We start from the raw sequence: 15,779 nt of genomic DNA on the forward strand, positions 1-15,779 counted from the left end.
AAAAAAAAAAAAAAAAAAAAAAAAAAAAAAAAAAAAAAAAAAAAAAAAAAAACCTTGTGCATTTTTCAGTCATCCTCTACGTAATGATTGACGAATGATATCTTTTCTCAGGGCAAGGGTTCCTTCGCTTATGCCTGGGCACTGGACGAGAGTGCAGAAGAAAGAGAGAGAGGAATAACTATGACTGTCGGTGTCGCTTATTTTGACTCTAAAAGATATCATGTAGTTGTACTCGATTCCCCAGGCCATAAAGATTTTGTTCCAAACATGATATCTGGGGCAACACAAGCTGATGCCGCAGTTCTTGTTATAGATGCATCTGTTGGTGCATTTGAAGCCGGTATGGACAGCTCGAAGGGGCAAACAAGAGAACATGTGCAGTTAATCAGGAGCTTTGGCGTAGATCAGATAATTGTTGCCGTTAACAAAATGGATGTGGTGGAGTATTCCAAAGATCGCTACGACTTCATTAAACTGCAACTTGGAACCTTTTTTCGTTCTTGTGGTTTTAAGGATTCATCGTTGACTTGGATTCCATTGAGTGCCATGGCAAATCAGAATCTGGTGAATGCCCCTTCTGATGCTCAATTGTTGTCCTGGTGAGTGCGCATGCATTCTTCCTTCCTTTCAGCCCACTGAAGCAAGATTGATTGAATAATGGAGTCTGATATTTCATCATTTATTTATATCCTATTTCTTAAAAGGACGTTTCTTCCATTTCTTTTGATAAAAACAAATTGGGGATCTTTTTCCACTCTCTGCTCTCTGGAGGAAGATTATCCTTTTTTATTATAGAGCTCCCCTTTATTCTTAAACCTAGCTTCCTTCAATATCAGTCGGTCACTACTATTGCCAAATATTAGGTGAAATACTCGGTTAGTCAGTTTGGTTTCCTGACCGACCGATGTGCCAATTACCAAACGAGTAAAACTGACACTCTAACTGAAGGATATTGGGAAGTAACTGAACCAATCTATCTTGTTGCTCCGTTGGTTCGGGGTTAAACTACATTCCTACGTTTTCAGATGTCTTTGCTTGTTCTATTGGTTTCACAAACAATAATTTGTATGCAGGTATCGTGGACCTAATCTATTGGAGGCAATCGATTCCCTTCAACCACCCGCTAGAGATTTCTCTAAGCCGCTGCTTATGCCGATATGTGATGTAGTTAGATCGCTTTCACTAGGACAAGTGTCTGCCATTGGCAAGCTGGAAGCTGGAGCTCTCAAGTCTGGATCTAAGGTACATGCTTCTACTTCTAAGCTGAGTTTATGGAGAAGTAAAATTTTCCAGTTGTTACCTGCAAGGTCCAAAGTTGGCTGTTATTAATACAATAGTAATTTCCTTTTAACACTTTCCAAACTGATAGAAGTTCAAATGTCATGTTTGTCTGTTTTTCGGTGTCGTGTAGGTTCTAATCATGCCATCTGGAGATAAAGGCACCGTGCGCACTTTAGAATGCAATTCTCAGGCTTGCAAAATTGCAAGAGCGGGAGACAATGTGACTGTTAGTCTACAAGGAGTTGATGCAAGTAGCGTGATGGCTGGGGGTGTCCTATGTCATCCTGATTTTCCTGTTGCTATTGCAAAACATTTGGAATTGAAGATTCTAACCTTGGAACTTGCAACTCCAATATTAATAGGATCTCCGGTGCATATTCTTGGATTCTTTTTCGATACTGATTTTTCCCTTTTATTATTGGGTATTGATCCCCGTTCTTTCAATGAACAGTTGGAAGTTCATATACAACATGTGAAGGAGGCTGCTAGAGTTGCAAGGATAGTGTCGTTGCTTGATTCAAAGACGGGAAAGGTCACGAAGAAGGCACCGCGTGTTCTAAGTGCTAAACAGAGTGCAGTGATTGAGGTGAAAACCAAGTTTACATATCACATTCTATTTCTATCTCCATTACACTTGCAGCAATGCGTTTTTGATTTTCTTTTTGCGTTTTTGATTTTCTTTGTTATTAGGTTATTTTACAAAGCCCAGTTTGTGTCGAAGCATTCTCAACTAGTCGAGCTCTCGGGCGGGTATTTCTGAGGGCAATGGGCAGAACCATAGCCGTCGGCATTGTGACCCAACTAATTGGAGACCCTGAATGATCATGTGTTGTATTCGAGGTAAACTTCTTGGCATAATTTTGAATGAGTTATGTATTATTCATAGTGGAGTAGCTTCACTGCAGAAAATGGTTGGCGTATGAGCACCTATAGTAGTTGAAATTAGAGTTGGAGTACATATAGTAATAATTTCTAAGGGATTTTGCGTGTATGCATATCAAATTATTGGTTACTTTCCTGCAGTGTTTTAGAATGACTTATTAAAATAGCGCTTTTGAGCTTATTTAGTTTGAATAAGTTTTTATTAGTCCAGAAGTCATTGATTCAAACCCTTTTATTTAAAGGTCGATAATGGTAGAAGACCAGTCTCGTGAAATAGCGTTTTTGAGCAATTTTAGATCGCTTATTTAGTTTGAATAAGTTTTTATTAGTCCAGAAGTCATTGATTCAAACCCTTTTATTTAAAGGTCGATAATGGTAGAAGACGAGTCTCGGTATCTGATGGTAAGATACCTATTGTTGGTATATCATTTTTAATAGTACATGACATTTCCGGCCAATGCCCAACAGTGGCGGGAGAGGAGGACGACTGAAGCACAAGCCTCTAAATTGATTCAATTATAAAAGTTTAGAGTTTAAATTGATTCACTTGTAAATTGATTCAATTATAAAAGTTTAGAGTTTAAATTGATTCACTTGTTAATCTAGGTTTGAAGTACGAGCCTCTAAATTGATTCAATTATAAAAGTCTAGAGTTTAAATTGATTCACTTGTTAATCTAGGTTTTAATGGGTACAACTCCACCGAAGAGAGTTCATTTTTACACGGGTTTAAAAAGATATCGAGTTTAAAAAGATATCGAGGTTAAAATTTTAGTTGAATAAGTTAAATTACTAATTTAGCGTTTGAAAAATCAAAACTCTAAGATTCTTCAAAGATTTGAGATACAAAATAAAATTTTCCACACAAATTTTCCAATGATGGCCTTTAGAATAAATTCATTATGAAGCAAATACAACCCCTACCTGATGCTTCTTCCAAACGTGTAGTAAAAAACAAATCTAAATTTGCAAGATATAAAGAAAATGGCAGATCATCAAAATTTTGTGGTGTCAAGAGAATACAAGCACAAAAAATCCCAAGATTACAACACACTTAAGCTGCACAGCAGACTGTTCTTTCTATCATAAGCATTTTAAATTAAAGAGATGTAATGTAAGGCTACTAAAATACCACACTCTAGTGTGGTACATTCTTTGGCAGATTTCGGATTACATTGTTCTTCAATCCGATCTTGGTACGCATAGCTTCCAACCCAGTTCGATTCATTTCTTTCATCACCTTCATCCTGATCATCGTTTCTCTTGACTGGACAGTTGCCAATCCCATGCTCCTGTACCTGCAACTCAAAACGACGATCTCTCATCAATATTTTGTTCGCCCATTAACTTCCTTGATTCAGTTAAAACCATAGAAAATACCTTGCTGCCAATACAGCAGTTAAGAGCGCATCATTTGCAGGAGACGGTCGTGGCTTTTGACGATAATAACGAAGGAATTGTCTGGAACCAAGTGTTTTGGTCGATTGTCGGTCGTTAGTTCTTTGAACTAAGATGAGCTCAGCTCCACCACTACCAAGTTCAACAGAATTGTCCCCAGCCCCTGATGGTACCAGCTGGTTGCTTCCATCCACATAACTATATGCAAAAAGAAAAACCATAGAAAATGAAAAGCAACAACTCAGAAATCGTGTCTATTTAGAACTGTAAGAACTGCAAATTCAAGAAATAGAAGGATAAGCAGCACCTGCTGCTGTAATCATAAAATTCCTCCAATTCTACTTCTTCGTTCTCGTCTCCATCGCCATAATGCACTTTGCAATGGCTTTTTGCTTCCATGTGCTTCCTAACAGCTTCCAAGCAGCTAAAAGGAAGACGATTATCGCTGCAGTACAGACACCTGAAATCCCTCATCACCTGGAAAAATGCAAAATAGTACATCAACTTCTGGTTTTATTGAGCAAAACAGAACCAAGGAAAAAGGTAACTCAATTCGACACCTTCAGACCGAGGTATGTAAGGAAGCCTTTCGGATCCTTCAAATATTCAACATCAGGAATAAAGAATCCATGTTGCTTATGCATGTGGACCATGCAATTATCAATGGTGTCGTGCTTTAGATCACACATGAAGCAGCATGATGGATCGAAGTCCACTTCAATGGCATCAATATCATCATCGTCCTCATCCTCACCCTCATCGATCATGTCTTCGTCAGGATTAACTTCTTCCCACTCCTCCTCCTCACTCTCTTCCTCCTCACTCTCTTCCTCCTCACTCTCTTCCTCCTCACTCTGTTGGGGTTCCTTATTGGAAATCCGCTGAGGAAGGGGCTTAATTATTGGTTTTTCAACTTCTTGATCATGTGTTCCTTGCGAAACCCGGATAGTGTGACTCCTAGATTTAAGATGTTGGGCATGAGCCTGCGCACTCCTATAAGCTTTGCTACAAAGACCACAAGAGTATAACATCGAGGTCTCTCTTGATTTGGCATTCTCTTGTGCAGCAGCAGCAGATTGTCTAGCTAAAAATAATGCCTCTGTCACCCCAGGAACATTAGCTACCTGATTTATTCACCAGAAAGGGTAAATTTTCAAAGAAATGTGATACATCCTGTCCATTCCAAAACACTGAAATACTACAGAAACATCAATTATCGACAAAACCGTTATCCCTTGGGACGCCTATGGCCTTATAAGTATCTACAACAACATGAAATCTAATAAATGTTACTGCTTAACCACCAAGGTGACAAATTAGAGTCCCAAAAAACTTCGGGTATCTATTGGATATATTGGAAGTCTGGAAAGCATATTATGCTCCATATGAACAAGTTCATACTATGGTAAATAGCAAAGGATAATTAACCCCTTGAATGCAGGCCATGTTCTTTCCCTATTGACCATTGTAGAGCTAGTAAATACGTAGAGAATATCAAGCTTCCAGAATATGCACCTCATAACCCCTACAAACGCTTAAACCCGTTTAAGACCAATTCCCTAGAACTGATTAAGACAGCAGCTAGAGGCACTAGAATTTGAAGACTAACCATATCACAACACGAATAATGCTTTAGAACAATCACTTGAGCAGAACTTATTATAAAAAAAATTAAAAACGCGTAATTATCGGCATTTCTGTATATTCATACCAAGATATCAAACATTCACACCAAGATTTTTAACAAAGAAGACAAATACTGACGTCCGATTCAGAAGAATCAGGCAACGATGCGCCGGAAGCCAATACCAACACCCGAACAGAAAGGAACATGAAATCAGCAAAAAAAGAAAAAAAAACGATTCTATCTCAAGAACAAAAGACATAAACCCCCTGCGCCACCAGAAAGCCAAACCGATTGGACTTAATTATCAGCATAACACAAGCCTTACAGATAGAGACAGAAAGAGGACCTTGCGCTTAAGATTGTATCGATGCCATTCGGACTTGTAGTGAAGCTTTTGCTCCTCGGCGTCTAGAAATTCTTTGTTACAAGCATTACATGTTAGCCCCGTCATCTTTTCTCTTCCCAATCTCTGACGCTAACTCCTCTCTGCACTTCTGATTCGAACTTCAATCACCCGATTCTGAGAAACGAAGCAACCGATGAAGAAAGGGAGAAAACTCAAAGAGAAGTAATATGGCGCCGACTGCCGACGGCTCGCGACTCTAAACAGACGAATGCTCTAGCGCGACCAATTTATGGGCCTTCTTTAATTGGGCCGTAAATTGTGCTAATGGGCCTTCTTTAATTGGGCCGTAAAATGTGATAATGGGCCTTCTTTCAGAACATTGCAGTCCTGATTGGGCCATAATTTATCCCACTTATATACATTATTAATATTGTTATTATTTTTTAAATTTTGAAGTATATAGCTAAAATTAAACCATACCTTTTTAGAAAAAAAAGTCTCTTATAATTAAATTTTATATGATTTTTATCATTTAAACTATTTTTTTATATATGAATTTTTTTTAAGGATGGTATATATATATATATATATATATATATATATTTTTTTTNTTTTTTTTTTTTTTTTTTTTGAATTTTTTAAAAATCGAAAATAAATCTAATAGACTCGTCAACTAAGATTACGTGTAACGGGATTCAAATAATCTCGAACTCTCTCTAGAAGTTCCTAGCTAAGAGTTGTGATATAGAATTAACATTTCCAAACGTGTAATATCGATTTCATACCCGACTTAAAAATGATTAATTAATAAATACTATATTTTTAATTTTAGTTCATTTTGGTATTTTCTAATATATGTTTTCATCCATATATTTTTAATTTTATTTATTTTAGTTCATATACGTTTGAAAATTTATGATTTGTTCCGACAATTAATTTTTCATGTTTATTCTCAATTTATCAGCTAATTTCATTAACAAAATTTCGGGGTTTCGACTGTAAATAAAATTTAGTGATAATTACATTTCTAGCCCATAAGTTTTGAAAAATACGTTCAGGTAACCCGTGAGATTTAAGAAAAAGACATTTTAGTCCCTCAATTTTGAAGGTAGCTTCCCGGAAACTCTTTTCCCGAAGAATTATTGAATGGCGGCGTCCGATCTTTCGGTTGCAGTGGAAAAATGCACCGGAGAATAATCTACGCCTTCCAAGTTCTTCAATCTGTGAGAATTAGTCCAAGCCGTGTGTGTACTTATTTCTTCTATTATCTGTTCTCTCGCCGTAAAGTCGATCTCAAAAATTCTCCCTCCATGGCTTCAATGGCGGCGTGGTTGATCGGAATAATAATCGTACTCTGCCAGTAAGTACTCTGCAATAATCTCTTCATCTTTTTCACTTCGATTTTTCGATCTTACTGGAAAACTTGATGAAACAATGCTTTAGCTAATTAGGTTTTATGGATTTGTTTGATGTATTTCAGAGTCTCCACGCCATTGGCGCAGGGCGGCGGCGGAAATCCAATGTCCATCGTAATCGCTTTCTGTGAGTACTCTGTAATCGTCGTTTTTATTGCCGGAATATTGATGTACTCCTGAGATTAAAAGCCGAGGTTAATTGTTTGGCCTGCAGCGGTGGTTGGCTCTGTGGTTGGATTGCTCATTCTCGTGGCGATTGGCATATTCTCTTACAAATTTGCCAAGAAAGTTGTAAAAGAATGGAGAAACACATCGATTTCACCGCCGGATCCGGAATCGGCGCCGGTAGAGATTTTGGAAAAAGATGCACCGGAAATGGATAAATTCCTCCGAGAAATCGCCGACGAATATCCGATTAGATTCACCGCTCAGCAACTCAACGTCTTCACGAACAACTACGCAACGCGGCTAGGATCCGGCGGCTTCGGTGATGTTTACAAAGGCCAGTTCCCTAACGGATTGAAGATCGCAGTGAAGATTCTCAAGAGAAACTCCGACAAAAAAGCTGAAAATCAATTCATGGCGGAAATCGGAACAATCGGCAGAACGCGGCATCGAAATCTTCTCAGGATGTACGGATTCTGTTACGACGAATTCATGAGCGCGCTGGTTTTGGAGTACATGGAGAACGGATCGCTCGACAGATTCTTGTACGGAAAAACCAGGAACGAAATCGATTGGGAGAAATTGCAGGAAATCGCGATCGGAACCGCTAGAGGAATCGCGTATTTGCATGAAGAATGCCATAGAAGAATCATCCATTACGACATCAAGCCTGCAAACATTCTATTAGATGCGGATTTCTCACCGAAAATCGGCGATTTCGGACTTGCGAATCTCTGCAACAAAGACAACACACACGTATCTCTCACAGAATATCGAGGAACTCCGGGATATTCGGCACCGGAGCTCTTGAGATTCAATTTTCCGGCGACTTTCAAGTGCGATGTATACAGTTTTGGAATGGTACTGTTTGAGATGGTCGGAAGGAGGAAGAACGCCGTAGTCGGTTCGTCGGGGAGCATCGATTGGTTTCCGATTCAGATATGGGAGCAGTTCGACAAGGGCGAGTTAGTGAATATGAGCGGTGAATGTAATGTTGAAGAGGATGGAGAGAGGAAAATGGCGATTGAGAGAATGTGTATGGTGGCTCTCTGGTGCGTACAGGACACGCCGGAGGCTCGACCTCCAATGTCGACGGTGGTAAAGATGTTGGAAGGGAGCGCTGAAATAACACCGCCGCCGAAGCCGTTTCAATATATGTATCCAATTTCCACAGATACAAGCGCCGTCACCGCCGTCACCACCGCCACCGTCGCCATGGATTCCGAGCAAATGAGCTCTGGTTCGACTCCGAGTCCGATTTGGTACAAGGGCTCTGTCCCTATTTTGAGAACTTGAAAAAGAGATTATCATTAGTTTATTAAAGTAAATAAAATTTTGCAAAAAGAACCCTATATTTTAGGATTTATTGCAACTAATCCCCAAAGAGACGACAAATTACATTAACTGCCCTAAACAAATTATTTAATTACAACTCTTTATCGCCAAATTTAAACTATTTAAAATTATTATCTATAAACTTTTAATATTATTTTACAAATTTGATGATTATTTTAAAAAAAACGTGGTATTAACGTAAATATATTTTTTAATTTGTGTTTTTTTAAGATTTTAAAATTTTTTAAAGGTATTTTTAATTTTTTTTTTCAATTTAGAAGTATTTTTTAAACAATTTAAATTTTTTTAATATATTTTTGAAATCAACCATTTCCATTAAAACTATAATAATAAAAATATTTTTAAATATTAATTTAACCTAAAATTTATTATTCACTCCCTCATTTAGAAATTACTGTAAATACGTCGAACGTTAAGCCCCCTTTTGCAAATATTACCAAGTTACCATTCACGGCGACGCAGAGAAACAAAAAAAATGGAAGGCGGTTGAATGTTTGAAAAAATTCACTGGCCAAAATGTAATTTACTATATAGCCCCTTCGTATAGCACAAGATCGTAATTTAACAAAGGGTATTATTGTCAAATTACAATTACTGTCCCGGGTTTGGCCATTTCTCCCTCCATAACTGGAAAAGTCCCATTCTCGCCTGAGCGAGCAAGGTATTCCTCACTGTGAACTTCCATGGCGTCTTTTCGTGGATATAGCGAAGCAGCAGGATCAAGATCCGGCGGGAAAATTGTTCGAGCTAGGCGAGCTGGAACTAGAAAGACTCCTTATGAGCGTCCGGGGCTTTCAAATTTGGGCTCTGGAGGAAACCCTAGTTGGATCTCCAGGTTCATTTTATCGCCTACTCGTACCGTTGCTTCCAGCGCCGGAAAGTTGCTATCCTCCGCCTTCGTTTCCGACTCCTCGTCCTCCTCTTCGGACAGTGATTCAGGTTGGCTTAATTTAAACCGAATTTTGGTGTATGTTCTTTCGAACTATGCTGATGGATTAGTTTCATATTTAGGGTTAGGAGTGGCTGATGTGTTTATTGTTGTTTGATGTGCTTCGAACTGTTAACTCATTTTAAGGAAATGGAAAGTAAAAGGGGTATTGAACTCAGTTTAATCTATTTTAGAACAAGAAACAGCATTTTCATTGTTTTAGAGACAAGTTACAATTAAGGATCTAGATTCTCTTCTGGGAGCCTATTTGAATACACCACAATTAGAACCAGCTACGAAAAAGTATAATTAGAAAATGCCTTAGGAAATCTTTTGTTGACTGAAGAGCAATGAAACTTTCTAGGGCCCTGGCATTTGTAAGAGTTGGTGAGATTCAATTAGGGTTTCCTTCAGGGCACAAATTTGAAAGTCCAAGACGATCTGAAGGAGTCCTTAACTCCTAGTTTGCTTGGCTCGAACGACTTTTCCATTGGTTTGATTGAAGAATGCTACATTTTTGTCTTAAAAATAAGGCCGATATCAGAGCCTAAATCAATATTGTTGTTGGTATTCCAAAAGTACCTTTTCGAAGTCCTGGAGAGGAAGATGCATTGTGGCTTGACCAATATGAAGATATCTATACTTCCTTCCACGTGTGGAAATATGAAATTCAAACTCATGTGACAAGCCACGGACCTGAAAGAATCACTAACGACCGATAGCTGCAGAAGTAGGGTTAATGGCATTAGATAATATTGTTTCCGTAAAGTAGAGATCCAAAAATAGGTTCACGAATACTGTCAATATCTACTGGAGGAGCAGCAATAAAGGCAATAATAAATACAGAAGTCAACCCAACTGGTGATTTCGGACAAGTCTTTCTTCATTTTCCGAGCAAGCCATGGCATTTAGGCATGTAGGAGCAAACACCGGTGAAGCTGCATACTCAAGATTCTCAGGCATGACCTTTTCAATTTGGTGTTTAGCACCGAGGCCATCTCAAATCCCTTTACATTGAATATATACCTGACGGCCATCTTCCTAAAAGATAATTATATCATCATTGACTTATAAGTGAATTGTACGAACCCTTTTATTACTGACTCAAAAACCTTCCAAGAATTCCGTTTCATTCTTTGACTGATCATGCTACCAAGGACGCTCTTACAATGACAAAGAGGAAGGGAGGAATTTGGTTCCCTTATCTTAAGCTCCTTGCTGCTTCACTATTTCTTCAGTGATATCATTTATCATAGACATAATTCTGCTTAGGACGTTCAGGAAATATGTGATTTCATTTGCATTTGAAACTTGGGCTAAATTGATGAGGAATCATACATCTTTTATGTTGTATATTACATTCATATGGGCCTTGCACATTTTTCATTTTCTTTTTACATTTTTTACGACATAGTTCTATGAATAGGAGTTGTATTGTGTTATTATTCATTTGAGTGGCAAGGTCTCAGCTTTTTAGTTTTGCTTATATGGCCCTTTTAAAGATTTATTATATCTTATTTTAACAGGGGATGATGTTGAAGATGATGTTCGTGATGAAAATCGAGCTGAAGCAGTGAAGAAGGTAAAAAATATAGACGTTAAATCATGAACTTGCATAGGTGTTTGTCTCACTATTGGCCAATATAACAAATATCTCAATATTTTTCTAGCAGACCCTGCTATCAAATTTGATACGTGATTTGAGTGTTGCAGTATTATGTTCTTTTAACACTTTTTTATGTTGGAAGAAAGAATTTTCATGATTAAGTGATGCAACATTATACTGGAGCTTATGGTTTGAGGGTCAGCTAGTGCTATGTGGGTATACAACTTAACAAAATATATGAATGGGAAATCGATTCTTAAGTCAACACGATAGCTATATGAATACAATATATGTGAAAAAATCGAAGTGTAAGACAATGGATTATTTGGTATTTTTGATTTATAGACTTCAGCATTTGTCTGATTGACATTTTTATGTTGGAAGAATGGGACATTGGCGATGGACAATTTATTAAGAAAGGACTTCCCACCAGAGAAGAAAGATAGCAAGCATATAATTGAACAGCTACTGATGCAGGAAACCTTCTCTAGGTACAATAATAATTTTTTCGAGGAGTTCTGTATGAACTTGTTCATTGTTTCATGCCATAGTTCTATCCATTTTTTCACTATCATCAAGCCATACTGTTGGTTCGACCGACACATAAATTGCTCTCGACATTTCTTAAGTAGTTGTCTATCAATATCTGAAAAAAACAATCTCCATTTTGTTTTTGTGATCAACAATGCTGAAATAAGTTATGTGCCCGTTCCTATGGCCATTCCTTCAATCCTTCTGGCTCTGGGGAATCTATAGTCCTATATGTTCAGTGATGATGGTCTCATTGTTAAATAGTTTAGTTCATGCTTGACAAATGACATTAAAATGAGCTTGGTTTTTTCAACTACCACTTGATGATACACTTCTATTATTTGTTACTTGTGCCTTTTGGATCATATCATTCTCACTTTCATTCAAGCAGGGCGGAGCGTGACAAGTTATTTCAGATAATTGAATCAAGGGTTGTAGAATGTCAAACCATCAAAGGTGAGGCTGCAGGGAGGGTGACTGAGATATCAAACAGAGCCGTTGATAGTGGTACTCATCTTCCAATCTCCTTTAAACCAGAAATTTAAACTTTATTACCAGACTAAGATGTGAAAAAATAAATACAGATGATGGCAGGCCTGCAATCTGCAGCACAGCAATTCTTGAGGCAAAAAAATGGTTGAACGAAAAACGATTAGGACTGGGGTCTACTTCGATGTTGAAATTGGATCACGGGCCATGCACCTTGAATTCCACGAATTTGCCAGTGGTTGGTGATTCTTTCTTTTGTTGTTCTTGAATGTGGCATATTTCTTTCTAGTTGTTACTCAATGTCTTTTCAATGGTTTCTTACATTCGATTTGCTTTTGGCTGATCGAGCTAAATTTCAGCCGATTTCTTCAATCAATGGAAAATTAGGTTAGACTGATATGAAAGTAAATAGAACAAGTGAAAGAAAACATAATAGTGTCCTTGTGGTTGAAATATCAAAATTTTCCTAGGAACGATTTGCTTCTAAAATGTGAATGAGGGTAGAGAGAGTAATTTTTTTAATTACACTTTGTTCTCGATCCGATCACATTGCACGTTTTTATTAACTTGTGTATAATAGTTATTCTACTAGTCATTTTTTTGTGGGATCATATAGTTTATTTAGTACTTGATGTAAACTGGATATTTTTTTTGTGTAACTACAGGTTAATGATGAAGAGATGGGTTCACCTGTAGATGTAGCCAAATCATACATGCGGGCACGTCCTCCATGGGCATCTCCCTCGACGAATAATTTTGACTTCAAGTCTCCTTCACCATTAGGGTTACAACTTTTCAAAGAAGAAACATCATATTTAATTAGTGGAAATCCACTATCTTCGTCTAAGGTACCATTTTATCTATTAAACTACACTCACGATGCTTCTCCAGGACATTTCTCTATACTACAACTTTTTAGTATGGTTGTCATTTCGAGTCACTACCAGTTGAAAGTTCAATTGATAAATACTTTTTCAAGTTTCTCGAAATCATGTAGTAAATATAGCACCTAGAGGACCGACCAAGGCTGGTAGTATAATTTGTGTATGCTTGTAAGAACGTGATCATGTATTTTTCTACAACACAACCTGTCATTCTGTTTGTCGATATTGGAGTGCAGGTGAAAAGGGAATCTCCTGCCAGTGGATCATGGAAAATCCAGGAGGAAATACGACGCATACGATTAAAAGCAACTGAGGAACTGCTAAGAACTCCATCTGCCAAGCTTGATTGGTCTTCATTTGCCTCAGACCACAAAAGTAATTCGAGTTCTGCACGTTCTGACTACCTGAAAATTGCTAGTGGAGATCAAATGCAGCATGCTGTAAGGTCGATAGATAAATCAACGAATCGGTCGCCCGACAATACTGTCATTCATAACTTATTAGGTACGCATTTCTATGAGTCCAACAATGTACTTACATTTGTAAAAGATAATGAAAAATGTCTTAATTCTCTATCTGTAATTTGGAATTCCATAAACATTGTGAACCTTATCCGCACCCTCACAGAGTCAAAGACCACTCGAGATGTGTCGGAAAACAAAACTTGCCTACTTGGTACAACCAGCATCGTTCTGCAACAGGATAAGGTAACAGACTCCCTGAAGGGCCTTGTTGGATCTCCAACACTGAACCTATATTCTAGGAGGGGGCAAAATGGAAAAATTGCATATCTGACCGTTAAATTTTGTATTTGGTATATATGAGCGGTGACGTGAGTTTGAGTGTAGGGAAGGAAGTGACCCATCCTCTTGAATTGCCCGGGTGTTTTGTCGGGTTATCTTCACCCCCTTTTGATATTGATATACTAGATATCTATCAGACTTTTGCAAATGAACTTAGTGTCTGTTCTATGAAAATTTTGGTATCACCTCATCTCTTAGTGGAGTGGTATCGATCCCACTAGATATTTGATACAGTTCAATTGTTTCCTTCGCTTGCAGGATTTGGAAACCGATCCTCCCGCCGAGAGGAAAGGTACGTGATAAATTTATCGAAATGTTTTACATTCTTCGTTTTTCTGACAGTTGTAGGATTAAGCAGTAGTTGTACTGGATTTATCAGAGTGCTAACAAGCTGGTTTACATGATTGTCAAACTATAATGTTTATTGTTTTCCCGTTGGTAAGAGAGAAAAAAATTATAACGAAAACTGAAAAAATGAACCTTTGATCAGCTCCTACTGCAGAATATGCTTCACTAACAACAATTAGGTGGTGAACTATATTTGTTTTTCTGTGCAGCATCAAGTTCAAGTTTAAATGAGAGAGAACGCTTTGCGTTGCACGAAGTTGCAGGGCTGCCCAATGGTTCTCCTCCGGTCCCTAGGTACCCGGGCATCTCGTCTCTCCCGACGTCTCTATCCAAGTAAATATTGTGCAATAGCTGAGTTTCTTTTCTTGCGTTGCAGTTCTTTGCGGGAGCTTGTTGTAGAACAGAACGATATCAACAATGTAGTGGAAGAAAACAATTCATCAGGTTCCGACGTCGTGATGAAAGGGTCGTCTGTAGAGATACAATGCAAACTATTAAGTGAAGTGTCCATGGAGGTCCCAGACGTGAACGAAAACGATAGTGATAAAGCTCTATCGGGTGGAAGTGATGTCGGTGAAGTTGTATCAGAAGGCAATGAGAACTGTAAAATCTCCTCTAGCAAGGAAAAAAATGGTGCTGGTAATGTTAATACAGTAGAGAAGCCGACTTCACAAAGCAGCGTAGCAGCAGGGAAGACAGGCGGCAGAACGGCGCATCAGCGACGGGGAAGACGAAGAAACTGACGTGGGAGGAAACAAGAGTGTAGTTTGCGTTGAATTTTTGTGTGGAACCAAACATTGAACATAAAACTTTTGACCATAGCTAAAGCAAGGTTGTTGTATCATTGGTAGTTTGATTAGTTGTACGGATTTTGTATAGAGCTAGATCATAGAATCAGCTTGAATAAGCCTCACCGAAGATGCTTTGTGTATTAAAGTTATGGAAAATTTCTGAGAGGAATGTCTAAAATCTAGGCTTTTCGTTTATGGGTTATATTATGACTCGTGGTATCAATTTAGACCGTTCGTTAGAATTTTATTTTAAGATCGTTAAAAGTGGAAACTTCTTACTAGTAGATGCGTTTTAAAATCTCGAAGGGAAGCCCGAAAGGGAAAACACGAAAGGGAAAGCACCAAAATGATAATATCTGTTAGCGGTGGGCATGAGCTATTACAAATGGTATCAAAGCTAAATATCGAGCAGTGTGCCAGTGAAGACCTTGAGCCCCAAAGGGAATTGATATCAGGCGGTGTGTCAGAAGATATGAAGTAAAATAAAGTGTTGTTCTATGAAGACTATTAAACCAGTTGGTTTGGTTCCGTTTGATGGTCCCAACCAAATGAAGTTAAAATAAACCAATAACTAACAAAACTAATTAAAATCCAATCAATCAACTACCTTCCTTGCTCTTACGTGAAAAACAGTGTGAGAAAATAAACTATAAATGAGAAATAAAGAAATTAACTACCAAAATGGGACAGTTTTCTTTTGTCCCTTTTGCAGCTCGGCAGTTATTACGGTTGGGAAGAGTGATTAATTAATAAAAGATAGATCCATTGAATACATGTGATAAATTTAAATCATTATAATAATAATAATTATTATTTTGGTTATAATGATATTGCATCTCAAACAATCCTAACTTCAAAATTAATAAAAAAAAATTATTATGTGACGTGTGGCATTTCGGTTATATGCTTAAGTTAGATCATAATATAAAA

At 37.8% G+C, this 15,779-nt stretch overlaps 4 protein-coding genes across 12 annotated transcripts in view; 3 read left to right on the forward strand and 1 right to left on the reverse strand.

The window, feature by feature from the left end:
• LOC111797024 (HBS1-like protein) overlaps positions 1 to 2,341 on the forward strand; it is a 6,530-nt gene extending 4,189 nt beyond the window's left edge. For 4 of the 8 annotated variants that reach the window (XM_023679873.1, XM_023679875.1, XM_023679877.1 and 1 more), the window contains 5 exons: positions 112 to 599; positions 1,074 to 1,242; positions 1,412 to 1,651; positions 1,733 to 1,867; positions 1,972 to 2,341. In XM_023679873.1, coding sequence (XP_023535641.1) covers positions 112 to 599; positions 1,074 to 1,242; positions 1,412 to 1,651; positions 1,733 to 1,867; positions 1,972 to 2,103 — 1,164 coding nt within the window. In that variant the 3' untranslated portion in view covers positions 2,104 to 2,341. The remainder of the gene's footprint in view (positions 1 to 111; positions 600 to 1,073; positions 1,243 to 1,411; positions 1,652 to 1,732; positions 1,868 to 1,971) is intronic. The other 4 variants (XM_023679878.1, XM_023679879.1, XM_023679880.1 and 1 more) reach the window with 1 other exon arrangement.
• A 797-nt stretch (positions 2,342 to 3,138) lies between these two features.
• Positions 3,139 to 5,791, reverse strand: LOC111797684 (cytoplasmic 60S subunit biogenesis factor REI1 homolog 1-like). Of its 2 annotated transcripts, XM_023680781.1 has the most exons (6): positions 5,534 to 5,790; positions 4,409 to 4,684; positions 4,121 to 4,378; positions 3,868 to 4,037; positions 3,543 to 3,758; positions 3,139 to 3,460 (listed from the first exon to the last, which is right to left on the reverse strand). In XM_023680781.1, the coding sequence occupies exons 1-6, from the start codon at positions 5,636 to 5,638 to the stop codon at positions 3,301 to 3,303; spliced, it is 1,185 nt and encodes a 394-aa protein (XP_023536549.1). In that variant the 5' UTR covers positions 5,639 to 5,790; the 3' UTR covers positions 3,139 to 3,300. The 2 variants fall into 2 exon arrangements, with proteins under 2 accessions (XP_023536549.1, XP_023536548.1); XM_023680780.1 differs by having other exon boundaries at positions 4,121 to 4,684; positions 5,534 to 5,791.
• A 939-nt stretch (positions 5,792 to 6,730) lies between these two features.
• LOC111797553 (rust resistance kinase Lr10-like) lies at positions 6,731 to 8,412 on the forward strand. The gene is made up of 3 exons (XM_023680596.1): positions 6,731 to 6,893; positions 7,014 to 7,075; positions 7,163 to 8,412. Exons 1-3 carry the CDS (start codon positions 6,844 to 6,846, stop codon positions 8,407 to 8,409), a joined length of 1,359 nt encoding a protein of 452 aa, XP_023536364.1. The 5' UTR covers positions 6,731 to 6,843; the 3' UTR covers positions 8,410 to 8,412.
• Positions 8,413 to 9,092: 680 nt separating this feature from the next.
• LOC111797397 (protein KAKU4-like) lies at positions 9,093 to 15,051 on the forward strand. Its single transcript, XM_023680386.1, has 11 exons — positions 9,093 to 9,408; positions 10,924 to 10,979; positions 11,388 to 11,494; positions 11,926 to 12,041; positions 12,119 to 12,261; positions 12,689 to 12,871; positions 13,144 to 13,411; positions 13,535 to 13,614; positions 13,969 to 14,002; positions 14,268 to 14,352; positions 14,435 to 15,051. Exons 1-11 carry the CDS (start codon positions 9,153 to 9,155, stop codon positions 14,799 to 14,801), a joined length of 1,695 nt encoding a protein of 564 aa, XP_023536154.1. The 5' UTR covers positions 9,093 to 9,152; the 3' UTR covers positions 14,802 to 15,051.
• The last annotated feature ends 728 nt before the right edge of the window (positions 15,052 to 15,779 follow it).

Source organism: Cucurbita pepo, chromosome LG06 (assembly GCF_002806865.2).
Source record: "Cucurbita pepo subsp. pepo cultivar mu-cu-16 chromosome LG06, ASM280686v2, whole genome shotgun sequence".
NCBI lineage: Eukaryota > Viridiplantae > Streptophyta > Magnoliopsida > Cucurbitales > Cucurbitaceae > Cucurbita > Cucurbita pepo.